Here is a 27572-nt window from a genome sequence, read left to right as displayed (position 1 = left end):
TCTTAATTAATAGATTTAAACTAATTAGCCTGCAGGCTATTCATGGACTTGCGCATGCGTATGGCTGTCCTCCGTTGCTGGGATGCAGCGCTACAGCTGCTGGCGTCCGACCGTTGGCCGAGCTGACTCCGCAAATGACGTCCCGGTCGTCAAGGTGACAGCCGGGATGCTAGAGGCCGCTGGGAGCGAGCCGCGGTGGCTGTGAGTACCGCCGCGGCTCGTAACACAGCTAGGACCCTTCTCGTACCTACATCCCGATGCCTACAATCTACACCCACAACACCTTCCTCATCAATATCCTCAGTAGCGATCGGAGTAAGTCCTGCATCCAAGTTGCTAAGGCTAGATGACTCCTCCACTATCCTGGATTCCTCAGAAGAATTCTTGAGCGTTAGTCCCACTGCTGCTGCTGCTGCTGCTGCTGCTGGGGGTGAATCTTCATCCCAGAAGCAGACCAAGAAGAAGACTACTAGTAGTTTACAACAATTGACTGTTAAACAATCCTTTGCAAGTGGAAGCAAGTATGAAAGCTGTCACCCAGTCGCAAAGTGGATCACAGACGCCATGGCGACTATGCTAGTATTAGAACTGCGTTCCATCACATTCCCTGTTTTACTCACACAATAAACTTGGTTGTGCAGAGCTTTTTAAAAAATGACAGGAACGTGCAGGAGACACTGTATGTGGCCGTAAAATATCTGGTCATTTACGGCATTCGGCAACAGCGTGTAGTAGATTGCAGCAGCTGCAACAGCAATTTAATTTGCCCTGCCACCAACTGAAGCAAGAAGTGGTGGCAAGGTGGAATTCCACCCTGTATATGCTTTTGCGATGGAGGAACAGCGAAAAGCCATCCACGCTTACCCCACAAGCCATGACATTGGGAAAGGAGGGGTATTTTACTCAAGCGCAGTGGAAAATATTTTCCGTGTTGTGCACATGTGAAGTGAGTTCAGACACTGCTAGCTTGAGTCAAGTGATTCATCATCATCATCATCATTTATTTATATAGCGCCAACATATTCCGTAGCGCTTTACAATTGGGGACAAACATAATAAACTAATAAACAAACTGGGTAAAACAGACAAAGAGGTGAGAAGGCCCTGCTCGCAAGCTTAGAATCGATGGGACAATGGGAGATTGACACATGAGGTTAAGTCTACATTTTGCTTTTTGGCCCAGCCAGACTGCAAAGGTAAAAGTGACTCATAAGCTAAATGAACCCGTCACACAACAATGTTGGTCAGGGGGTAGTTGTCTTGTGTGAAATTGTGTAACAGGCTAAAGGTAGCGAGGTTAAGAGGGTGGCTGAGGAATATTATAAGCTTGTCTGAAGAGGTAGGTTTTCAGAGAACACTTGAAAGTTTGTAGACCAGAGGAGAGTCTTACTGTGCGAGGGAGAGAATTCCATAGAGTGGGTGCAGCCCGAAAAAAGTCCTGTAACCGGGAATGGGAGGATGTAATGAGGGTGGATGAGAGACGCAGATCTTGTGTAGAACGGAGTTGCAGAGTTGGGAGATATTTTGAGACAAGAGAGGAGATGTATGTTGGTGCAGCTTTGTTGATGGCCTTGTAGGTTAGTAAAAATATTTTATATTGGATTCGGTACAAAACAGGCAGCCAGTGTAGAATTATACAGAGTGATTCAACAGAGGAAGAACAATTTACAAGGAAAATCAGTCTTGCTGCAGCGTGCAAAATAGATTGTAGAGGTTTGAGTCTGTTTTTGGGAAGACCAGTAAGGAGGGAATTGCAAAAGTCAATGCGGGAGATGATGAGTGCATGAATTAAGGTTTTTGCAGTGTCTTGCGTGAGATATGTGTGAATTCTGGAAATGTTCTTTAGATGTATGTAGCAGGATTTAGATATAGAGTCAATGTGGGGAACAAAGGATAGGTGTGAGTCAAGGATTACACCTAGGCAGCGAGCTTGTGGGGTGGGATTTATGGTCATGTTATCAACAGAGATAGAAATGTCAGGTATGCTCTTATTGGTGCGTGGGAATATTATTAACTCTGTTTTGGAAAGATTAAGTTTGAGTTGGCAAGAGGACATCCAAGATGAAATGATAGAAAGACAGTCAGTTACACGGGACAACACAGATGTCGAGAGATCAGGAGAGGATAGATAGATTTGGGTATCATCCACATAGAGATGATACTGAAAGCCAAAGGAACTTATTAGATTTCCAAGAGAAGCGGTATAGATAGAGAACAGCAGAGGACCTAGCACTGAGCCTTGCGGTACTCCAACGGATAGGGGAAGCGGAGCAGAGGTGGCTCCAGAGAAATTAACAGTGAAAGAGCGATTAGAAAGGTAGGATGAGAACCAGGATAGAACAGTGTTTTGAAGACCTAGGGATTGCAGTGCTTGTAGGAGAAGAGAGTGGTCAACGGTGTCAAATGCAGCCGAGAGATCCAGGAGAATTAGGAGAGAGTAATGGCATTCAGTTTTAGCAGTGGTCAGATCATTGACAACCTTGGTCAACGCAGTCTCTGTGGAGTGTTGAGAACGAAAGCCAGACTGAAGAGGATCCAACAGGTTGTTAGCGGAAAGGAAGCATGTGAGGCGAGTGTAGGCAAGTCTCTCTAGAAGCTTGGAGGGGCTCAGCAGCTGAGAGATGGGACGGTAATTTGATAGAGAGTTTGGGTCGGAATCTTGTTTTTTTAGAATAGGAGTAATCACTGCATGCTTGTATAGTGATGGAAAGATGCCAGTAGAGAGCGAGAGATTACAGATTTGAGTTAGAGGTGAAATGAACACAGAAGACGGATCTACCAATTTGCGAGGGAATAGGATCATGAGGACAGGAGGTAGAGTAGGAAGATAAGAAGAGCGTAGAAATTTCCTCTTCGTTTGTGGGGTCAAATGAAGAAAGGGTGTCAGAGGGTAATGGGAAGGAATTGAGCTGATTGCTTGTCGAGGAAGAGGATACCATTTCTAGTCTGATCTTGTCAATCTTGTCCTTGAAGTAGAAAGCAAGATCCTGAGCACTGATAGTAGATGGAGGGTCCAGGTTGGGAGGATTGAGAAGATATTTAAATGTATTGAAAAGGCGTTTGGGGTTAGAAGCCTGAGCATAGATAAGAGATTGGAAGTATGTTTGTTTTGCAGTGTCCAGAGCATTTCGATAGGAGTAGTAGACAGAAGTATATGTGAAGAAGTCATTAGAGGTGCGAGATTTACACAAGTGACGTTCTGCTTTACGGGACAGTTTTTGAAGATTTCGTGTTGCTTTAGTGTTCCATGGTTGACATCGAAGTCGACGTGTAGTATGTAGTGTCACTGGAGCCACTTGATCAAGGGCCGTTGCTAAGGTTTGGTGAAAATGGGGTACTGCCATCTCAGGGGATGAGAATGTAGAGATAAGGGAGAGAAGGTGTTGGAGAGAGGTGTTGGAGTGATTCCCTTAATTAGACTTTTGGAAAAGCAGTTTGAGAAACTGAAGGAGGAGATGAAACAAAGCAATTATGCTAAGTATGTCAGACTTGTAGATCAAGTACTTTATTCGCTTCGCCAGGATCCAAGAGTTATCAAAATCTTGAAATCGTATAACTACATTTTGGCGACTATGCTTGATCCTCGGTTTAAGAGCTGTTACATGACAGGACGGCGTCTCCTCCTTTAGTTTTTCACTCAACTGCTGCTAGGAAAAATCTTATCTTTCCCAAGAGTCGCAGGGATGATGCAGATGACTCAGAACCAAATTTTGACATCTGGTCTGGTCTAAAAGAATTGACCAAAAAATGTGACACCTCTGCCGTAACTCCACCTGATCCTACTATCAGTATCCAAAGACTGGTGGAGGATTATTTTCACGACAGACAGTCCCTTTACATACTGGGAGGAAAAAAAGGGAATTTGGAGACCTATGTACCAATTTGCTTTGCACTGCCTAAGCTGCCCACCCTCCAGTGTGTACTCGGAAAGAGTTTTCTGCACAGCCGGGAATTTTGTCAGCAACCGGCGTAGGAGGCTACTTCCTCAAAATGTGGAAAAGATGATGTTCATAAAAATAAACTTCAAGTTCCACGAGGAAGGTCTTTCCCACCAATTACATCAAAATACTGAGACTTCTGTAATGGTGGATTCCAGCGGTGATGAATTAATAATGTGTGAGGATGATGTACACACTGATGAGGGTGAGGATGAGGCTGAGGATGATGGCAACAACATCTTGCCACAGTAGAGTTCATTAACAGCACTGTTACATTAGGTGCCTTAAGCCCATTGTTACCTTGTTTTGTGGGGGCCCAAACAAACCAAACACTTCATCCACAAGGAGTGGCACTTTTGTGGCTGAAGTGATTGGTTTGTTAAAGTGTGCATGTCCTTTTTAAGATTCAACCTAAAGGTGGGTGGGAGGGCCCAAGAACAATTCTATCTTGCACCACTTTTCTTTTCTGCCACTGCTGTGTGCCAATGTGTCCTAGATGTGCTAGGAACTGCCGTGTGTTTGAGTCATTGCTCTGTCGCTTGGCATTAAGCCAGGTCACTGCAGTATTTGTCCGAAATTGTATGAAAATAATATTGTGACCTGTGATTTGGTCAAAATTGACTGCAAATGATTTGAAATGAGTGTTATTGAGATTAATAATGTAGGAACAAAAAAAGAGTAAAATTATGTGATTTTAGCATATTTTATGAATATTTCTAAAAAATACAGATCCAAAACCAAAACACACGAGGGCGGTTTTGTCAGAACCAAAACCAAAACACGAAGCTAATCCAGATCCAAAACCAGTTCACGGGGGTCAGTAAGCATCTCTAGTCTCCAAATGTACTATTTTGGTGGTAGTCTTATTTCTGACGATTGAAATAACAACTCTTATCCTGCTGACACGAAAATGCAGACATGCTAAATGCCACTATGTAAATTTCCCCAACACTAATAAAATACTGACTGTGTGGTTGCCGACAGTGAAAATGCCGTCCATCATATTGCAGACATTAAAACTGCAATGCTGGGGGCACTTTAGCAGGGTTTCCCCTGCCATGATATCAACCAGCCCCAGGCTTATCAGCATGGGACTGGGATTTTCTAGGGAGTTCAGGTCCCCCCAGAAAATGCAGTCCCCGTCCCTAGGGGCACCCAGCCCCTTACTGACATTACCAGGGCTCCTCCCACATCCCTGGGTGGTGGATGTGGGGTAATAAATGGTTGAAAAAAAAGAATGAACACTATTTTACATTGTGAACTACAGGTCTCGGCAAACTCAAGCTATCATAACCAGTCTGGGCATGCTGGTGCGTGTAGTACTACAAGCACCAGCATACACATGCTGGCACTTGCGGAGCCATCTGCCACACTCCCCCTCCCTGCTAGGCACCCCATCTGCGGGGTCCCCGCTGCCAGACACCCTATCTGCCACATTCCCCTCTCTACTTCCAGGCACCCCATCTGTCACATTCCCCCTCTCTACTTCCAGGCACCCCATCTGCCACATTCCCCCTCTCTACTTCCAGGCACCCCATCTGCCACATTCCCCCTCTCTGCTTCCTGGTACCCCATCTGCCACATTCCCCCTCTCTACTTCCAGGCACCCCATCTACCACATTCCCCCTCTCTACTTCCAGGCACCCCATCTGCCACATTCCCCCTCTCTGCTTCCAGGCACCCCATCTACCACATTCCCCCTCTCTACTTCCAGGCACCCCATCTGCCACGTTCCCCCTCTCTGCTTCCTGGTACCCCATCTGCCACATTCCCCCTCTCTACTTCCAGGCACCCCATCTACCACATTCCCCCTCTCTACTTCCAGGCACCCCATCTACCACATTCCCCCTCTCTACTTCCAGGCACCCCATCTGCCACATTCCCCCTCTCTGCTTCCAGGCACCCCATCTGCCACATTCCCCTCTCTACTTCCAGGCACCCCATCTGCCACGTTCCCCCTCTCTGCTTCCTGGTACCCCATCTGCCACATTCCCCCTCTCTGCTTCCAGGCACCCCATCTGCCACATTCCCCCTCTCTGCTTCCAGGCACCCCATCTGCCACATTCCCCCTCTCTGCTTCCAGGCACCCCATCTGCCACATTCCCCCTCACTGCTTCCTGGTACCCCATCTGCCACATTCCCCCTCTCTGCTTCCTGGTACCCCATCTGCCACATTCCCCCTCTCTGCTTCCAGGCACCCCATCTGCCACATTCCCCCTCTCTGCTTCCTGGTACCCCATCTGCCACATTCCCCCTTTCTGCTTCCAGGCACCCCATCTGCCACATTTCCCTCTCTGCTTCCAGGCACCCCATCTGCCACATTCCCCCTTTCTGCTTCCAGGCACCCCATCTGCCACATTTCCCTCTCTGCTTCCAGGCACCCCATCTGCCACATTCCCCCTCTCTGCTTCCTGGTACCGCATCTACCACATTCCCCCTCTCTGTTTCCTGGTACCCCATCTGCCACATTCCCCCTTTCTGCCTCCAGGCACACCATCTGCCACATTCCCCCTCTCTGCTTCCAGGCACCCCATCTGCCACATTCCCCCTCTCTGCTTCCAGGCACCCCATCTGCCACATTCCCCTCTCTGCTTACAGGCACCCCATCTGCCACGTTCCCCCTCTCTGCTTCCTGGTACCCCATCTGCCACATTCTCCCTCTCTGCTTCCAGGCACCCGATCTGCCACATTCCCCCTTTCTGCCTTCAGGTACCCCATCTGCCACATTCCCCCTTTCTGCCTCCAGGCACACCATCTGCCACATTCCCCCTCTCTGCTTCCAGGCACCCCATCTGCCACGTTCCCCCTCTCTGCTTCCTGGTACCCCATCTGCCACATTCCCCCTCTCTGCTTCCAGGCACCCCATCTGCCACATTCCCCCTCTCTGCTTCCAGGCACCCCATCTGCCACATTTCCCCTCACTGCTTCCTGGTACCCCATCTGCCACATTCCCCCTCTCTGCTTCCTGGTACCCCATCTGCCACATTCCCCCTCTCTGCTTCCTGGTACCCCATCTGCCACATTCTCCCTCTCTGCTTCCTGGTACCCCATCTGCCACATTTCCCCTCTCTGCTTCCTGGTACCCCATCTGCCACATTCCCCCTCTCTGCTTCCTGGTACCCCATCTGCCACATTTCCCCTCACTACTTCCAGGCACCCCATCTGCCACATTTCCCCTCACTGCTTCCTGGTACCCCATCTGCCACATTCCCCCTCTCTGCTTCCTGGTACCCCATCTGCCACATTTCCCCTCACTACTTCCAGGCACCCCATCTGCCACATTTCCCCTCACTGCTTCCTGGTACCCCATCTGCCACATTCCCCCTCTCTGCTTCCTGGTACCCCATCTGCCACATTCTCCCTCTCTGCTTCCAGGCACCCCATCTGCCACATTCCCCCTCTCTGCTTCCAGGCACCCCATCTGCCACATTCTCCCTCTCTGCTTCCAGGCACCCCATCTGCCACATTTCCCCTCACTGCTTCCAGGCACTCCATCTGCCACATTTCCCCTCACTGCTTCCAGGCACCCCATCTGCCACATTTCTCCCTCCCTTTTCACTGCCAGTAAACCCATACTGCCACTGGTCCCAGCAACACATTGTTCTACCCTTCTGCAAGATATTCCCTGCTGCTGTACCTCATCTGTGTTGCGAGCCACGGCGGTGCCCAGCCGCCGCGACTCTCCTACCTCCGTCCCGGCCGTCGCTATGACGACCGGGACGTCACTTCCGGGGCCAGGCCGACCAACGGTCGGACGCTGAGTGGTTCAGCGCCGCATCCCGGCACTGTGGGGCAGCCGGGCGCTTGCGCAATATGCGAATAGCCTGTGGGCTAATTAATTAACTAATTAATATCAGTGGCACAGTCTGGGTGCAATTATAAAGCTAGGCTCTCATTGGTTGTTTCCTGTATTTAAGGCAGGGAGGGCTTAGCCTCCCTGCCGGTTATAGCATCCAGTTCGCTGTGTTGCTGCCTGCTGCTGTACTCCTGGTGTTAAGCCTTTGGATCTCTGTCTGCCGTGTATGACCCCTGCCTGTCCTCTGGATTTGTCTTTTGTCTGTGCCCTTGACCTTTTGGCTTATATCTCCGTTTCTGCTGATTTGCTCGTGACCTCGACCCCTGGCGTGTTTTCTGACGATTCTTCCTAGCAAGTGACCCCTGACCTCGGCCTGTTCTTTGGATTCGCTGTCTGCCATTACCCTCTGCTCCTGGGTTCCCCGAAGCTGGTACACATCACACGACCCTCTGTAGTCTGCAGCCAAGTCTGTCCTCACCACTAGGGGCTCCAGTGAACACCAGACTGTCAGAGCAGACTCCGGGTGGTGTTGTACTGGCTGGAGGGGTTCCTGACAATCTGTCACAATGTTTCCTTACCAGACGCTAGGCTGATCTCTCTACACTGCTTTCATAGCGGACCTGGAGACACCAGAAGAGAGAAAACAGAAGAGAGAAAGAAAGAAAAGAAGGATGGAAAAGGGAAGAGACCATGCTAACTTTGGTATAGCTAAGTGCATGTACAGTATTTCTTTATATATGACTTATATAAATGTATTATTGTTTTAGTTTCTAGAATTAAAAATAGCCTTCCAGGTAGAAAATATTTAAAATCTAGATAACACATGTGGCTAAGATAACTTATTGTTCATTTTTATTTTAATGAGCTGCACAGGCACCTCTGTATATCATTGCAAATGTACAGATTTTTTTATATTGTGTTGCATTGTTGTATTAGAAATATATTAACTTCTGAGGTTTTGATTCCTCATGCAGTAGTCAATTCTTGGAGGAAATCTGTTTTGAAACTTTGAGAGGAAATCCTCATTAAGTTAATTAGACATTTTCATCTTAGTGACCAACAGATATTTTTAGCTTGGATACACAGCAGGGAGTCATCACCTTATCATTCTGTGTGTTAGAACCTCTCTGAACAATGTGTAAATTTTGTTAAGTATAAATTGCATTTAAAATCTAAGTTTAGAGAATATATTACATCCTGATGCTAATCTCAGACATTTTGGTACTTGGATGGAAAAGTGGATGGTTTACTCCCTTCCAACATGTGAGTCTGAAACTGTATAAAAAGAGCACTGTTTGGCCAAGTTCTGTATCATTCCATCTGTAATGTCGGGAGATCGCTAGTTTGAGGTACTAGCGATCTCCCGACGTTACAGATGGAACGTCGGGAGATTGTTAGAGTCTTTATTAGGACTGCTTGAGCTAATAAAACATCACTACTTCAAGATCCTGCTTTGACGCCTACTTACCTGCGGCAATTCCTGTAACCTACAGATTAGACCCAATCTAATCCGTTATCTGGCTGATCTGAGGTCGGGTCCCAGCATCCAATACCAACGCTCTGTCCGCTACCCTGCAGCTCTGGCCAGTGTGATAGACCAGGGGGAACCACTCATAGCAACCCTGATCTGAAGACAAGAAGTTAGCAAGAGGGTACACTAGCAGCAAGAGTTACCCAGAAGAAAGCAGTTCAAGGTGCTGTTTAAGGGGGACTAGTGGTGGCAGCAGGCCCCTTCTACTGTATTTAGAGGGACGCAAATGGCATAAAGAAAGGGGACAGTGGCAAGGCAAGCCCAACCGGTCCCCAGCAACACAGACAGGGTGGCATAGGAGGTCCATCCTGTCACAACATATACCTTATGTAAAAGGTTTCTTTAACTTATTTAATTGAATAAAGTTTATTTTATTCTTTTGGTACTTGTTAATTATATGGATATCACTGTAGCTCGCAAGCGCTGTGCTGCTACTGACACCTGAGCTGCTCTCAAACTTTCACTGCCTGGCTGACATGATGACTTATTCTCTGACATTAGGCTGGCAAAGGGAGACTTGAAAAAAGCAGTTCAAGTGGAAAAAGCTGTGCAGCACTCAGGATCCACAGTGGTGTCCGTATATGTACCAAAAGAAAGAAAATTTGTTTTGTGGGCTGGCCACGCACCTCCATTGGCTGGCCACCCCCACCCCCGCTTTGAGCGTAGCACACACACAATACTTCAATCCCCTACCACTGAATTCTCCCCAGTGGGCCCTTCATGCCTCAGTCCAACACTGTAGACCGCACAGTATGTCATGCTATCTCCGGGGTTGTCCCTGATGTTGGGGATGTAAAAGTCACCCATCCATGACTAATATATTTAAAAGTTATTTATACTCACATGAATACCATATTTTATATCATACTCTTAGTACTTACAGATTATTGTAAGTACTAGATGTAGTCCATGTATTCCCTTAAGACGGATGTTAAACGGCAGCTCCCTCATATCTGCAGGAGTCCGGGCGATAAATTCAGAGAGGCGGAATGTGGCTGCTCAATTTCTGTAGTAACAATGGCTTTATTCCAATGACCAGTGGCTGGAGATACGGCTAACCAATCACAAGGTCCATTCCCTGTCCCCATTGGGAAAATTCTGGCAGTATAAGGTGGTTACCATTATGGTGGGTGGGGGGGAAGGGGGGTAACAGGGAGAAAACAACAGGACTCAGCCAGACACCAGATTTGTCAATTCTCATTTACTTTATTACAAAGAGATTTCCACATGTAAAAAGGCAGTTTTATAAAAGTTGGCACTTGTGAACTGGTAACATGAAGGGGGTAGTAGGGTACATAGCAGTTCCCCCCCTCGTGCCCAATATCCACCCTGTAATACAATAATCATCACAGACCCTCCCCCCACCCCCAAACTTAGGCTTTTTAAATACATAGAAAATGAAGCAACACGGCTGTTTCTCTGGAGTACAATAAATAAGGATCTGAAATACATCGTTCATGACCTGCTGTGTGGGGGATATATAACGATAAGGGGGAAATCTGGGAGGATACACACATCTGATATAAATAACTCTGATCCTGTAACCGCTAGTACATTACAGGAATATAGCGTACTGACAGGTTAGAGCGGGCTATTCTCCTGTACGACGTGGTATGTTCTGGGACAATACTGTCATTATAATACTGACAGGTAATATCATTACACCCTGGTGACTGGATAATGTATTCTGTGTTGTGGTATTCAGTTATCAGGTGGGTAGGAATGGGAGTATAATTCCTATGTCCTGTGGGGATAATACTGACTTCACCGGCAAGTATTACAGGGTACGCCGAGAGGATAATACTGACATGGCAGTCTTTACATGTATTGTCTGTAGTAGGAATTGTTCTGTGGGGATAACACTGACTCTGAAATAAATATATTACTTGTAATCATTATAAGACACCCTCTACAGATATACTGACATTTCTAATTGTAAGGTTATTGGTGATAGACACACTGCTGGGATAATACTGACATTGTATGTAATTTATACAGGGTTAATACAGACATAATAGATAAGCAGCATCCTTACAAGGTGCCTGCACGGATGTTATTCCTGCAGTTAGAGAATTAACGATAATGCAATAATGAAGAGTTGTGTCTTCAACTGCAAGTGAATTATGGGTAATATACAGCCATCTTGTAATTCTGACAGGTAATGTAGCAACAGGTGGGTATGACCTTATAGAACGGGGTCTTCACCGCACAGTGTCTGTGATACGAGGGAAGGTCCCCTCAACGTCACATCGTGAAAGAATAGAGAAAATTTGGGGTGGCGGCAGATAGACCCACAAGCAACTAAAAGGGGTGTAATAACGCATCATATGGTCATTTAGAGGTGCCATAGATGGCTTGAGCATTACCCTAGTTCATGAATGCACCCACACCTAACAATACTGGGATAATATGGAGGAGGGAATGACCATAATAAATGGTGTGGGGATATATATATATATAAGTGATAAGTCCTCAGAAACTGATATAACCAGTAGCAGACATCAAATAATGTACGAAACACACATCTTGGGGAGAGTCTGTACTCCTCCTTGCACTACCAATATGACAAGGTGATTAGTACCATATATAACATACATTGGACGTGCACGAGAGTGAGGGGGGGGGAGTTAATGTCCCCTCCCCATTACAGTAACACTGGAGAGCAGGGTATAGTGGTGCAGAGCCCTACAGGAATCTCTGTAGAATATGGAACCGTCCCACAGACAAAGAAGTACAGACATGAACATCCATTACGTGTGTCACACAATTTTGTTTGCTGTAACTGGGGGGGGGGTGAGACATATTTACACATCTCACTGGTCTTAAAAGTTATGGAGGTGTAGGGACAAGGAATAGTTTACTGTGTGTACTCAGATCTTTATTTGTAAGTACATTGAGTTCCTTAAAGGAGAGAAAAAAAGATCAGAAATGAATTGATATGGGGCAGCTACTTGTTGGGTGACAGTGTGGACAATATAGAACTCCAGTGAGACAGTGAGAGTGAGGCTGTTTCCATGACAACAGAACACTTGCTACGACCAGCAATATTGGCTGGAGGAAGTTCTGACTGATTCTCCTCCTAGTAACTAGTGAATACAAATATAAGATATAACCAGCTGTTATGCATTGTAGATCTCCCTGTGAGCTGTACAGCTTTACGTACATGGAAAGTGCTAAACTAATGACAGTGGGGAAATGGATTCTCTCTTTATGAAGTAGACAATATTACACTTGTATGGAGATAAGGCCTTCTACTCTGGTATCCAGCGCTTTCCATCTAATACTTTAACAGATCACATCCTTTTGGGTTTCTCATTTAATAAACTTTTAGGGGTTGGTCCACTTCTTCTCTAGGTTACATATTACACCATGAACTTCCTGTCTAGGACACATGTTCCGCTCTAAACTTCCTGTCTAGGACACATGTTGCACCATGAACTTCCTGTCTAGGACACATGTTGCACCATGAACTTCCTGTCTAGGACACATATTTCACTATAAACTTCCTGTCTTGTGCACGTTACACCAAACATTTTCTGTCTGACCAGTCTAGGTCGCATGTTCCGTCATATACTTTCTATAATACATCATAAACCTTCTACATATGTAACATGTTCTGCCATAAACTTTCTATCTTTGGCACAAAATACACCATAAACTTCCTCATATAATATATTGATTGCAGCTTTTTTTTTATGTCCTGTTGACTGCTGCAGACTGGAAATATTGTATACAGGTATCTCACCATACACTGACCTCATATAAACTATTTATTTACCTTCTGTCCTTCAGCTTTTTACATATTATTCCTGGAAATTTGTGTCCCTGATTATAATATTGATCAGTTGCCCAAAATTATTTCCCTTATTATGGTCAAGTCCAGTTCTCAGGTCATGTTGGGGGTGTAGTGTCCTTTGTCTGTATAGAGTGTAATAGAATTGTATTTTGATCATGTCCAGTGGTCAGGTCATGTTGGGGGTGTAGTGTCCTAGGTCTGTATAGAGTGTAATAGAATTGTATTATGATCATATACAGTGGTCAGGTCATGTTGGAGGTGTAGTGTCCTATGTCTGTATACAGTGTAATAGAATTGTATTATGGTCATGTCCAGTGGTCAGGTAATGTTGGAGGTGTAGTGTCCTATGTCTGTATAGAATGTAATAGAATTGTATTATGATCATGTCCAGTGGTCAGGTCATGTTGGAGGTGTAGTGTCCTAGGTCTGTATAGAGTGTAATAGAATTGTATTATGATCATATACAGTGGTCAGGTCATGTTGGAGGTGTAGTGTCCTATGTCTGTATACAGTGTAATAGAATTGTATTATGGTCATGTCCAGTGGTCAGGTAATGTTGGAGGTGTAGTGTCCTATGTCTGTATAGAATGTAATAGAATTGTATTATGATCATGTCCAGTGGTCAGGTCATGTTGGAGGTGTAGTGTTCTATGTCTGTATATAATGTAATAGAATTGTATTATGGTCAAGTCCAGTTCTCAGGTCATGTTGGGGGTGTAGTGTCCTTTGTCTGTATAGAATGTAATAGAATTGTATTATGATCATGTCCAGTGGTCAGGTCATGTTGGGGGTGTAGTGTCCTAGGTCTGTATAGAGTGTAATAGAATTGTATTATGATCATATACAGTGGTCAGGTCATGTTGGAGGTGTAGTGTCCTATGTCTGTATACAGTGTAATAGAATTGTATTATGGTCATGTCCAGTGGTCAGGTAATGTTGGAGGTGTAGTGTTCTATGTCTGTATATAATGTAATAGAATTGTATTATGATCATGTCCAGTGGTCAGGTAATGTTGGAGGTGTAGTGTCCTATGTCTGTATAGAATGTAATAGAATTGTATTATGATCATGTCCAGTGGTCAGGTCATGTTGGGGGTGTAGTGTCCTATGTCTGTATACAGTGTAATAGAATTGTATTATGGTCATGTCCAGTGGTCAGGTCTAAAACCTTACATCTGGGAGATGTTGGTGGTGGGATCAGTTGCAAGTACGGGGGGGGTGGGGGAGTTGACTTTGTGAAAAACTGTGGCCTGTGCTTCCGGGAGCGTAGACAAATATCATTACCATGATGACTTGATGATGAGTTTAACATACTTTTTTGACATTATGGAAGAAGAGTTAAAGGTTTTCTTGGGACACAGGGCAATGAGAGAATGATACAGGACAGTACTTTCAGTGGACACACCCCTATGCCTGATTTAACCAATCCAAAAATGTCCAGAGTCCAGGGGATCAGAATTGACATTATCTTTCTTTGTTGGATGTTATTAATGAGAACAAAGCTTTAAAATAATATTTGATAACTGTATGCAATCTTTCCACATCTGTATTCTAATCTGCAACCAAAAATACACTTTCTGTACAGATAACACCTCCAAGATACATTGCCTGCCTCCTCTCTGTGCCAAATGTGCACTTGAAGGTCACATGTTATCATCAACTTCGGTAATACATAATACGATAAGACATTCTATGTTCTACTAGGTGAGATTATATATTTATATATATATATATATATATATATATATATATATATATATATATATATATAATCACCTTCATACAATTTCACATGTTACATGACACTTTTTATCTGGGACACATGTTCCTACATCCAGTGCCTATTCAGGTCACATGATCCTAAGGAGGAGCCTGGGTTCGCCTTTTCAGATAACATGAAGCTGCTGGTGTGCAGGTCCTGCCTGATGTGTAGAAAATGCTGAAGGGAAAGTAGCTGCCAGTCTGGGGCAGGACTGCGTCGGTCAGCAGTATTGCTGAAGAATACATTACGAGAAGCATTTAGACTAAAAGTCTCCACACTAACTGCATTAGTCACGTAAGGCTACCCCTGGTCAACAGAGGGGACACGTGAAGTCATAGAAGTGTCATAGAAGAATTGTTCTAACCCTCCTGATAAATTGTCTTATTGTTTTCTTCATAGTGGGTAGACTTTATGAATTTTAAAGTTTTAACCTCTTGCAATAAGAGACTTTAAGACCAATTCAGACTGATATTGTTGTAATTTTCTTCTATTTCCTATGTGTTCTGTATCCTCCAGGTTGATTGGATGTTATTAAATGCTGAGTTCGCCATCACCAGTAGGGTCGTGCTCTGTGCTAAGGATAGATGCAGATGGGCCCTGGGAGATACCAAATGGGGACACAACAGGAGAGCGAGCTGCAAGCGGAGACAGAGATGGGGAAAAGCTAGGTGGTATAGCTGAGGATGAAAGCGAAGCTTCATGAGTTATAGGGGAACGCCGTAGAGATGAGAAATTAGGGAAGGCTCTGGCCACAGCAGGCTTAGGGGGCACGGTCTTGGCACCAGGATGGGCCACAGATGTAATAAGAGGAGGTGGATCAATGCGAGGTTGAGGAATGGCTTTGGGTTTTGGTTGGAAAGGCCTTCTCAATGCTGACTCATCCTTGAGTCGAGCAATCTCCATGAACACACTGGCCAGTGGCTGAAACTGAGGACACCAGTTTAGCAAATAGTCCCAGTTGTAGCTGCCACGCAACTCCTCATCACTAGCCACAATAGCTGTCAGGGAGCCTTCCACGGATGGTTTGCCATCTTCAGGGAAAGAGTAATCTTTGGGGTGGGACATGTTAAGCCCACAACCCACCCCCATAAAAGCATTTCCTCCACCATCATCTCGATACATTTGTGACTGGCAAGAAGCCTTTTTGTTCTTAAACCATTGTCCACTATCCATGGAGGGGTCACAGGAGATATCAGATAGTTGATCCGCATCTTGCTGGATTCCAGAATCAGGGCCACGTGCAGATATGTGCTCTTGCATGGAGGATGTAATGCTTGCAACTCGAGGATACTCATTGATCATTCGAATTTCATCATCTTCTGCAGCTTCAGCAGAACCACGGCCACTGGAATGTGAGGGGTCTAGAGACCCACCTCTAGTATAAGATCCATCAACGGTGGAAGACTCCATAGAGTAGCCTGGAAGCGACTGATGATAAATTCGATCACCACTACCAAGTACCGACTTATCATGCCCAATCCTTTGCAAAGTACTTCCCTGTAAAGTGTCCAGTTGGGCATCAGCTTCCTGTCGTTTCTTCTGTGAGCCCCGGGACCTGCAAACCACCAGTATGATGGCAACTGCAGCTAAGACCACAACTACTGCCAGTGAAGATGCCACAGATACTATGAGTAACAAATTCAGGTCGGGGGCCAGACCAAAAGATGTATGTGTAATGTCCACAGTAAGCTGAGCCATGGCAACACGTGAAGATGGTAAGGGGCTGTGAGCATGAACATCCAAAGTCATTTCCCTAGTCTCTCTTTTGGACCGTCCAGAACGGTGTCTCTGACCATCTACTTTCAAATAAACAGAACCCGTGGTTTCATTGATTCCGAAGTAAGGTGAGGATTTAGAGAACGAGTAGAGGACCACCCCATCAGCTCCTTCATCCTCATCTGTGGCCTGAACACGGCCAATAGTCTGACCTTTAGCAGCTCCCTCTGGCACCTCAAAATTAAAATATGGAGCTACAAATACAGGGTCATACTCATCCTCTCCAGTCACAAGAACTTGCACAGTAACTGTAGCTGAATAGTTACCAGCATCCGTGGCTTTTATGATCATATTAAAGGCTTTGCTGCGCTCATAATCAAAGCTCTGTCGGGACAGCAGCTCCCCTGAAGTTCTGTTGACAGAGAATACATCTTTTCCAGTAAGCAGTCCTGGTTCTGTTGCTGGAAGCTCAATCACTGTGTAGAGCAGCTGACCAAACATGCCGGTGTCAAGATCAATAGCATGAATGATTGTGAGTAAGGTATTTGCTGGTTGATTTTCTCTAATATTGGTGGTTAGAATCTGTACTGGAAAATAAGGTTTGTTATCGTTGATATCGCGAACCTCCACAGTTACAGGAACAAGAGCAAAATTGGTTGGGCCGCTGTTGCCATCAAAAGCCAAGACCACCAGAGTATGCATAGCCTGTCTCTCCCTGTCCAACTGACGGACTAGTTTTATTGCTCCTGTCGCCTCATTGATCTGGAAAAGTCGACTCTCATCTCCAGACGTGATTCTATAATGGACCATGCCGTTGTCGCCAGAATCAGAATCTTGTGCCAAGACTCGTAGCACCTCTGCGCCAACAGGAGCGGCTTCACTTAGGAGAACACTGTAATCGGGGCGTGGAAAAACTGGGGGATTATCGTTTACATCCAATATGGTAATTAGGACGTGAACAGAATGACTTCTTTGTGGGACACCTCTGTCGGACGCACCTACTGTCAGGTTATAAGCATGAATGGTCTCAAAATCTAGTGCGTCGGTCAAGATGATTAACCCAATGTGCTGAAAGTGTCCATTCCAAAAGCGAACTCCGCTCTGTACCTGGAACACATTTCCTACATTCCCGCTGAGAATGGTGTAATCCAGGATGGAATTTTCTGGAGACAGGTCTGCATCAGTGGCCTCCAGAATCAGAATAGTGCTACCTAGTGGAAGGTCCTCTGGAACAGAAGCCGTGTATTGCTGTTGTGGGAAGGTCGGGGAGTGGTCATTAACATCCATCAAAAGGATTTGCACTGTCACAAAGGACGCAAGACTCGGGGAGCCATTATCTCGAGCTTCTACCAGGACATCGACCAGAGGCCATAATGCATCCAACTCCATGGACCGGGTTGTAAAAAGAGTCCCTGAAAAACAGAAAAAGATGTTATGCGTCAACAAAGCTCTGTCTCCCCTGGTATGAACTATGTCCTTATCTAATAATGGTAGAGCAGCTACTAATGTTCACTTGTAAAGAGAACTATGTATGAAAGGTTAAATGTACTGGGGGGAGGCATCAATGTCATCTATTATATATGGTTATAGTACCGTTGTCTGGATGGATGTAAAAGGCTCCGCTTCCCGAAGACAACACTTTGTAAGTGATTCTGCTGTTCTCCCCGGAGTCTCGATCGGTGGCAGAGATGGTAATAAGTGGTGTCCAAGCCTGCGTATGTTCCATGATCGTCACCTGATGGTATAGACAATAACACATTAACACCACCAGAGGGAGCTTTACAACATGCATGAAGGGATTACTAATACACATTAATACATATTAGAAAACATTATTTGTAGCTCACTGGTTTACTTATCAACATCGTTTTTCACCAACTATAGATCCTTTTATCGCTTCTCCCTATACATAAAAGGGATTACTGTCACTGTTAAGTCTGTTTAACAAGTACTGCTGCAATGTCTGTTTGGATACTTTTACCACAACAAAAGCATTTAACAAATGCCTTTATCTTAGAATAAATGCTATACAGTATATTTTATTTATTTTAAGCTTTAAATAGATATTATTTAAATTTTGACCATTTATGTAAAGAAGAACATTTATGAGTTATATATTACATTTTGTTTATGTGTTTGTTGGCTTTTTAAATACTTTCTTTTCAATGGGCTTTTGTCCCATTGTTCATGTACATAGAGATGGAGACTGGACAGGCGAAGCAATAAGTTATAATATATATTTCGCTCTGGACCAATATCATCGGTTGCAGCGTTCATTCTTACCTTTTTTTGTATAAATTTAAGTGGGTAGAATTCTCTAGTGGCTCCCAAAAGTGTCTATTTGGCTCCTATACGCATAATATTAGGCATCCTGTATATCATGAATTAATTATGGGCATATTTATGAAAGGGCGAAAATACCTATTGCCAGTGAAAACAGGAATTTTCACTAGCGATATTGCTCATTTTGGCATTGCCCAAAACATCACATGCAACCCTGTCCTCTCTAACACATCACTCATCTACTTATATACTCTGTGCTGCTGGAAACCCTTCTCCTTCCACTATATAACTCTCAGTCTGTGGCTTCCTGCTGCCTCCATTCCCCTCCTCACATCATATCACTGCCCCTGTCACATGCAGCCCTGTCCTCACTAACACATCACTCATCTCCTGATATACTATGTGCTGCTGGGGACCCTGCTCCTTCCACTATATAACTCTCAGTCTGTGGCTTCCTGTTGCCTCCATTCCCCTCCTCACATCATGTCACTGCCCCTGTCACATGCAGCCCTGTCCTCACTAACACATCACTCATCTCCTGATATACTCTGTGCTGCTGGGGGACCTGCTCCTTCCACTATATAACTCTCAGCCTGTGGCTTCCTGCTGCCTCCATTCCACTCCTCATATCATGTCACTGCCTCTTTCAGACTCTCACATTATCTGTCCCTTCATTTTGAAACCATCCCCCACCCAAATGTAGCAGCTAAAGCATCTGCCTTTGGTTGCCTCATTGTAGGAACTCTCCTCTACCAGATCATATCACCCCTTATACTAGGAAGATGAGAGGATATCTGTCAGGGACCTCCCATTTGTGTAATGAAAGTGGGAGACGTGTACATAGAGAGACAGATCATATTCCCGACATCCATACATGTCATGTCCATGCAGTGTGTGACATCCATGCATTGTGTGATGTCCATACATTGTGTGATGTCCATACAGTGTGTGACATCCATACAGTGTGTGATGTCCATGCAGTGTGTGACATCCATACATTGTGTGATGTATACCTGGTACAGACTCTGTTTGAACTCTGGAACATTATCATTGACATCCTCTAGAGTCAGCCTCAGATCTGCCCGTGTCTGATGTTTTCCATCTGACGTCTGTATGGTTAAGGTAAATGACGTCCGTTCCTCATAGTCAAGGGGCTCTGTCAGCCAAATCTGTCCACCATAACGGAAGATGCTGAATGGTCCTCCTGGAGATCCATCCACTGACAGGGAATACCACAATGGGGGGCCGGAGTCCACATCGTTTGCGGTCACGTGTGCAATCTCAGAGCCAATCAGCCCATCTGGAAAAGAGCAAACAGTTTTCCTTTCTAGTTTTCCAGACTAGTATAGAGGAAAGGTAACAATGTGAATAGGTTCTTACATTGACCACCTATTAGTTTGATGTTCAGTAGCCATTTCTGCATAAGATAATATGTGGTCAGATCCCCACTGAAAAATGGTCAACCAGCACAATGTAGGGGGAATCTTCTCTTTCAACATGTTTTCTGCCATTGCACCTATATGGCCATCCCATATGAATGTGTACGGAGACACCGTCCATAAGTAGGAGTGCATCTAGTTTTGTGGAGAGCCGGGAACATTGGAAGTGGCTCACCTCCACTTTTAGCTGATCACCCAATAAAAGATTCATGACATCACAATCCTCCTCGCACCCTGAAACTCTTGTTACTCCTTTCTTCTGCCCTATTAATAATCTCTTAATCGACTTACAGCACATTACCACCTGCAAATTACAATACTTCCAAGTGGATTGTCCATTCCACTATACAGAACATCTTACTGCTATATTGACTAACTGATCACTGGTGTACAGAAGGACACTAAGAATGAAGAAGTTTTAGCTGAGGAATACTTCATTGGTATGAATAGGAATATTCAGTAAGGACTAGCGAAAAGTTCCAGGTTACAGTTCCACCTCTGTTATATAGGATTTAGGGACATACCTTCACGGACACTCAGCTCCAACTGGAAAGGAATAGTAGGACTGTTATCATTTACATCCATTACCACCAGTGTGAGGGTAGCTGACCCAGTGAGTGGAGGAGACCCCCGATCCATGGCTGTAACAACCAATCTAGAAAGAGACATTTCAAACTTCCATTAAGGAAACATCTTGACTGTTCCTCGCTCATTATATACAGTATAGGTCATTCACTCATTATATAAAGTGTAGGTTATTCATTCATTATATATAGTGCCGGCTCCTCACCCATTATATACAGTGCAGATTTCTCATTATATACAGAGCAGGTTATTCACTAATAATATATACAGGTAGTTTATTCACTCTTTATATACAATACAGATTTCTCAGTCATTATATACAGTGTAAGCTCCTCACCCATTAAATACAGTGCCAGATCCTCACAAATCATATACAGAGTGTATATGTAGAGAGGAGAGGGCTCTGAGATAATATAGAGACTGGCTGAGTGTATATGGAGAGAGGGGGCTCTGAGATAATATAGAGACTGGCTGAGTGTATATGGAGAGAGGGGGCTCTGAGATAATATAGAGACTGGCTGAGTGTATATGTAGAGAGGAGGGGGCTCTGAGATAATATAGAGACTGGCTGAGTGTATATGGAGAGAGGAGGGGGCTCTGGGATAGTATAGAGACTGGCTGAGTGTATATGGAGAGAGAAGGGGGCTGTGGGATAGTATAGAGACTGGCTGAGTGTATATGGAGAGAGGGGGCTCTGAGATAATATAGAGACTGGCTGAGTGTATATGTAGAGAGGAGGGGGCTCTGAGATAATATAGAGACTGGCTGAGTGTATATGGAGAGAGGAGGGGGCTCTGGGATAGTATAGAGACTGGCTGAGTGTATATGGAGAGAGAAGGGGGCTCTGGGATAGTATAGAGACTGGCTGAGTGTATATGGAGAGAGGAGGGGGCTCTGGGACAGTATAGAGACTGGCTGAGTGTAAATGGAGAGAGGAGGGGGCTCTGGGATAGTATAGAGACTGGCTGAGTGTATATGGAGAGAGGAGGGGGCTCTGGGATAGTATAGAGACTGGCTGAGTGTAAATGGAGAGAGGAGGGGGCTCTGGGATAGTATAGAGACTGGCTGAGTGTATATGTAGAGAGGAGGGGGCTCTGAGATCTTATAGAGAATGGCTGAGTGTATATGTAGAGAGGAGGGGGCTCTGGGATAGTATAGAGACTGGCTGAGTGTATATGGAGAGAGGAGGGGGCTCTGGGATAGTATAGAGACTGGCTGAGTGTATATGGAGAGAGAAGGGGGCTCTGGGATAGTATAGAGACTGGCTGAGTGTACATGTAGAGAGGAGGGGGCTCTGAGATCTTATAGAGAATGGCTGAGTGTATATGTAGAGAGGAGGGGGCTCTGGGATAGTATAGAGACTGGCTGAGTGTAAATGGAGAGAGGAGGGGGCTCTGGGATAGTATAGAGACCGGCTGAGTGTATATGGAGAGAGGAGGGGGCTCTGGGATAGTATAGAGACTGGCTGAGTGTATATGGAGAGAGGAGGGGGCTCTGGGATAGTATAGAGACTGGCTGAGTGTATATGGAGAGAGGAGGGGGCTCTGGGATAGTATAGAGACTGGCTGAGTGTATATGTAGAGAGGAGGGGGCTCTGGGATAGTATAGAGACTGGCTGAGTGTAAATGGAGAGAGGAGGGGGCTCTGGGATAGTATAGAGACCGGCTGAGTGTATATGTAGAGAGGAGGGGGCTCTGAGATCTTATAGAGAATGGCTGAGTGTATATGTAGAGAGGAGGGGGCTCTGAGATCTTATAGAGAATGGCTGAGTGTATATGTAGAGAGCAGGGGGCTCTGGGATAGTATAGAGACTTGCTGAGTGTACATGTAGAGAGGAGAGGGCTCTGAGATAGTATAGAGACTGGCTGAGTGTATATAGAGAGAGGAGGGGGCTCTGGGACTGGCTTCACTCACCGTGTTTCAGACCAGATCTCTCGGTCTAATATGGCAGCTGTCGTAACAACACCGGTTTGAGCATCAATACGAAACAGATCATTCATGGGTTGAAATTGCTCAAAAGCATAAGTCACTTGGCCATTCATTCCTTGGTCTGGATCTTCAGCAAGAACCTGTCAGATAGAAACATTGTTCTTAACGGATACCTCAAAACTCTTATCTGCTGTCTAATTATTGGCTCAGAGCTCTTATCTGCTGTCTCTTTCCTGGCTCAGAGCTCTTATCTGCTGTCTCTTTCCTGGCTCAGAGCTCTTATCTGTTGTCTCCTTCCTGGCTCAGATCAGAGCTCTTATCTGCTGTCTCTTTCCTGGCTCAGAGCTCTTATCTGCTGTCTCTTTCCTGGCTCAGAGCTCTGATCTGCTGTCTCTTTCCTGGCTCAGAGCTCTTATCTGTTATCTCCTTCCTGGCTCAGATCAGAGCTCTTATCTGCTGTCTCTTTCCTGGCTGAGCTCTTATGTGCTGTATCTTTCCTGGCTCAGAGCTCTGATCTGCTGTCTGGTCATGGTTCAGTGATGTCATCTGCTGTCTGTTTCCTTTCTCAGAGCTCTTATCTGCTGTCTGTTTCCAATATCAGAGCTCTTATCCACTGTCTGTTTCCTGTCTCAGAGATCTTATCCGCTATCTGTTTTCTGTCTCAAAGATCTTATCTGCTGTCTCTTTCCTGTCTCAGAGGTCTTATCCGCTGTCTGTTTCCTGTCTCAGAGATCTTATCCGCTGTCTGTTTCCAATATCAGAGCTCTTATCCGCTGTCTGTTTCCTGGCTCAGAGATCTTATCCGCTGTCTGTTTCCAATATCAGAGCTCTTATCTGCTGTCTGTTTCCTGTCTCAGAGATCTTATCCGCTGTCTGTTTCCTGGCTCAGAGCTCTTATCCGCTGTCTGTTTCCTGTCTCAGAGCTCTTATGCGCTGTCTGTTAATTGACATTTCTTGATAATGAAACAGAACTATAAATGTTATTGGTCTTATTGCAGGAGGGCCGCTATTGTATGTGTGGTCTAATCTCACAACATCTTACTCAGGGTTATTAGAAGTGGGGCTGTGGACTTGGAGTCGTGGAGTTGAAGTCAGAGTCGGAGGCAATTTTGGGTGAAGTCGTAGTCAGTACAAATGTACCGACTACAACCGTCTAAAAATAAAAACTTATAACATTATAGATCTATCATCGCATTAACGCATGTACAGGCGTCTATGACTCATTATTCCCAGGCACTCCTCCAGGTCAGTCTCTTATGTCTCCACACACATGAGCCTGATTATTATCTTGCAGAAAAGAAATGCTAAATGGCAGGAGGAGAAAGCCAATAAAGTGTTGTTGAAATAAATATCAAATCCCAGCCCAGCAGTGGTTGTTCACTGTTTGGAGAACAATAAAGGTTTGTTCAAAACAAGAGAAAAAAACTGAAGTAAAGTTGTCCACTGTCCAGGGAGTGACCTGTGAGTGTCAGTAACACATCACATGACACTAATATATTAGTAGTGGTACAGGGGATAGGCCGCAGGTGAGCAGGGGTGAGGATTAGCATTGTGCATTAGATACTGGAGAGAAAATATTGCTGTGAAATCATGTATTGCATTTATTTAATTACCCTACTGTCATATGCTCTCCAGTACCTAATAAGTAATCAATTACTTGTTGGCAGAGGTGGTCACTCTGGGCCTGATTCATTAAGGAAAGTAAAGCAAAAAACAATTAGTAACTTTTCACCTTGGCAAAACCATGTTGCATTGGAGGTGGGGGGGGGGGTAAATTTAATAGATTTATAGTTGGGGTAGGGAATGTTGGAGATCACCATTAAATTTCAGTCTACAAATAAAGCTATCAAGTATTTGTGTGCTAGATGAAGAAGCAGACAGTATTTAACTTATATTGCAAAATAATAAACTCATTTACAGCCCTTGCATTGTACCATGGTTTTGCCAAGGTTCAAAGTTACTCATTTTTTTTGCTTTACTTTCCTTAATGAATCAGGCCTTCTATGTTTTTTGAGGAATTAAGGACTACTTATGTCTAATTAAGAGTATGGCAAACTAATATATATTATGCTACTATAATTACCTCATCCTGCTATTACCCACTACTATGCTGTATAATTACCCCACGCTGACGTCTCCCACTACACTGCTATATAATTACCCCATGCCATGCAGAGCAGCAGTAAACAGAATATTTCACTCCTGCCCCCAAACTGGGACCGTCCCAAGTAAATCAGGACAGTTGGGAGGTATGGCAGCATAGGCAAACCGGGGGTGGGGGTGGTGGGGTTTCCAAGTGCCTGGAAACCCCCCTCCCAGCCTGGATAATTGAGGTGGCTGGACCCTGTTCCTGCCTCACACAGCTCTACTTCAAAAGAGAAAGCTGCATGCACCTAACAGTAGTACACGCAGCATTACCCATGTTTATTATGGGGATAGGAAGAGTTGGAGAGCAGTCAAACACTGTCTAATATTATAGCCACACCCCCATGCATGATGGTCACGCCCACTGACGGCGTGGTGTGGAAACCCCCCTCTACAAATCCTGCTGTTGCCCCTGTCTTCTGGACACGGCCAACCCTCAAGTGACGCTAAGCGAATGTCAGTGGACACAGATGACAGAACTGGAAGAGTTGCTTCATCATCCATTTACAGTGAAAGCTGAGGACTTAACTTCAGGCATTTTCTTGAGGGAATGGAGGAACCCAATGATTTGTCTGTCTCAAAAAGGAGGGTTAATTGCAGATGACATTGCTGTTTCCATGAAACGAAGAGAGACACTATTATTAGAAGATTCTTTTGGCAGCTGTTTATGTAGACCCAACGGATCGGATTCCGAGGGATGATCATAAGCTGAATAAAGGAGAGATGCTCTGTTTCAGGTAGTAGTTAGAATGAATGGGTTACAGGAATGTCCGGAGGATGAAGATGTTCCAGTTGTTGCCATGTCTTCACCCTCATCTTCTGAGGAGGAGGTTGATATTGACCAATATTTGGATTCATTTGGAACAGACAAAATATCGCCCCAGAGAACAGATGTGCGTAACGGCGTATTGTATAGTGTCATCTGACAGCATTTGTTCAGGTATTTTATTTTGTGCTCTATTAGTCATAATTTTGTACATATATTAGTTAAAGTAACAACCTATGTTCCTGCAATTAACCCAGTTTCTCTTCGATTTACCATAAAAAGCAGAGTAGTAGTGAATATATTTATAGGAAACCAACCGGTAATGTAATTCTAAAGAGTTTGCAAGCAGAGGACGTCTTGTATATTATCATGTTCTGTTATTGTCACTCACCGGACCGTGAGTGCCTCTTTCCGGACATTTAGGAACCGTGGTCGTCCACCATCCTGAGGGTCTGCGCATGCGCAGCCCTTTTCTATACTTCAGTGTATACCCCTTTAACTCAATTGGCAGATCAGGCAACCTCCCTATATTAAGCACCTGTGGTCAACACCACGTTGCCTGATCTTGGAGTCTCATTCCTCATGAGTCTCTGAAGGTGTTCCTGTATTCCTCGTGTATTCAGCGCTGCTGATTCCTGTGGTTTCCAAACCACTTCTATTCCTGTGGTTCCCATACCACTTCTACCATCAACTGTATCATCAGGACTGTTTGCTGATTCCTATCCGCTGCCTCCGTGCACTACAGTCTTCCATACCACTTCTACCATCAACTGTATCATCAGGACTGTTTGCTGATTCCTATCCGCTGCCTCCGTGCACTACAGTCTTCCATACCACTTCTACCATCAACTGTATCATCATGACTGTTTGCTGATTCCTATCCGCTGCCTCCGTGCACTACAGTCTTCTAAACCACTTCTACGTTATTTTATATCAATGTGACTGTTTGCTCATTGCTATCCGCTGCCTCCGTGCACTCCAGCTATTACTTCCCTCACCTGCTTCTCATCAAGTCTGTTTGCTGATTACTATCCGCTGCCTCCGTGCACTACAGTCTCCTGCTTGCAACTCGCCTGTGTTCATCATCGTGACTGCCAGCTGACTACTATCCGCTGCCTTCGTGCACTACAGTCTCCTGCTTGCAACTCGCCTGTGTTCAACATCGTGACTGCCAGCTGATTACTATCTGCGGCCTCCGTGCACTACAGTCTCATCTCATCTTTGCTGTGACTTCCTCGAGACTGCCGCTTTCATTACCATCTGCTACACTTCGTGATCAACAGCTCCTGCCCTGCGCTGCACTCCTGTTTCCCATCGCTGTTGGTTCCTGTGGTTGCTACTGGTTACCTCCGTGTGCCGCTGAGTCCTGCCGCTGTGGTCAGCGCTATCGTCCATCTCCTGCTGATCCACTCTCCACGCCTTCACGTGTTCCACTGGTCTCTACCCTCCTGTCAGCATTGGATTTGTATCTCATCTACTACCCTCTGCTGGATCATCTCCATTCTCCTGGGTTCCCTATGAGTCCAGTTCCACGTGTTGCTTACTCCTGTGAATTCGTGTCCCTGTTGGTCTACTCACCTGTGCGCTGCACCTGCTAGACCGCTGCCTCACCTATCCAGGGACTTTTTATCCAGGCGGCCTCCCGCCGCTCAGGTACCGCTGCTATCCCATCTGACTGCTACTGCTGAACCACGGTATGCATACTTCTCATTGACTGTGCTGTGTATTGCATATCTTGCTGGACTGTGTTTGGTTTTCTCTGGAGTCTGCTATCCGCTGAGTCTATTGCCATCATTGACTGTGTTATTATTGTGCTGGACTACTTCAAGAGACTTTCTAGATTGCAGACCTGCTCAGTCATTTATATCTATATGTATATCTATATTG

The 27572-nt window shown here is 45.2% G+C and overlaps 1 protein-coding gene across 1 annotated transcript in view; it reads right to left on the bottom strand.

The window, feature by feature from the left end:
- Window positions 1–10451: 10451 nt before the first annotated feature.
- The window catches only part of DCHS1 (dachsous cadherin-related 1), a 65781-nt gene continuing 48660 nt past the window's right edge, over window positions 10452–27572 (bottom strand). Inside the window, exons 17-21 of the mRNA XM_075198460.1 lie at window positions 22760–22914; window positions 20785–20915; window positions 19835–20121; window positions 18132–18273; window positions 10452–17950 (exon numbers count right to left, since the gene is read on the bottom strand). Coding sequence (XP_075054561.1) covers window positions 15354–17950; window positions 18132–18273; window positions 19835–20121; window positions 20785–20915; window positions 22760–22914 — 3312 coding nt within the window. The 3' untranslated portion in view covers window positions 10452–15353. The remainder of the gene's footprint in view (window positions 17951–18131; window positions 18274–19834; window positions 20122–20784; window positions 20916–22759; window positions 22915–27572) is intronic.

The sequence above is a fragment of the Mixophyes fleayi genome, chromosome 2, assembly GCF_038048845.1.
Source record: "Mixophyes fleayi isolate aMixFle1 chromosome 2, aMixFle1.hap1, whole genome shotgun sequence".
Classification (NCBI taxonomy): domain Eukaryota; kingdom Metazoa; phylum Chordata; class Amphibia; order Anura; family Limnodynastidae; genus Mixophyes; species Mixophyes fleayi.
Note: the sequence above shows the minus strand (reverse complement) of the source record. Positions and strands in the feature narration are given on the sequence as shown.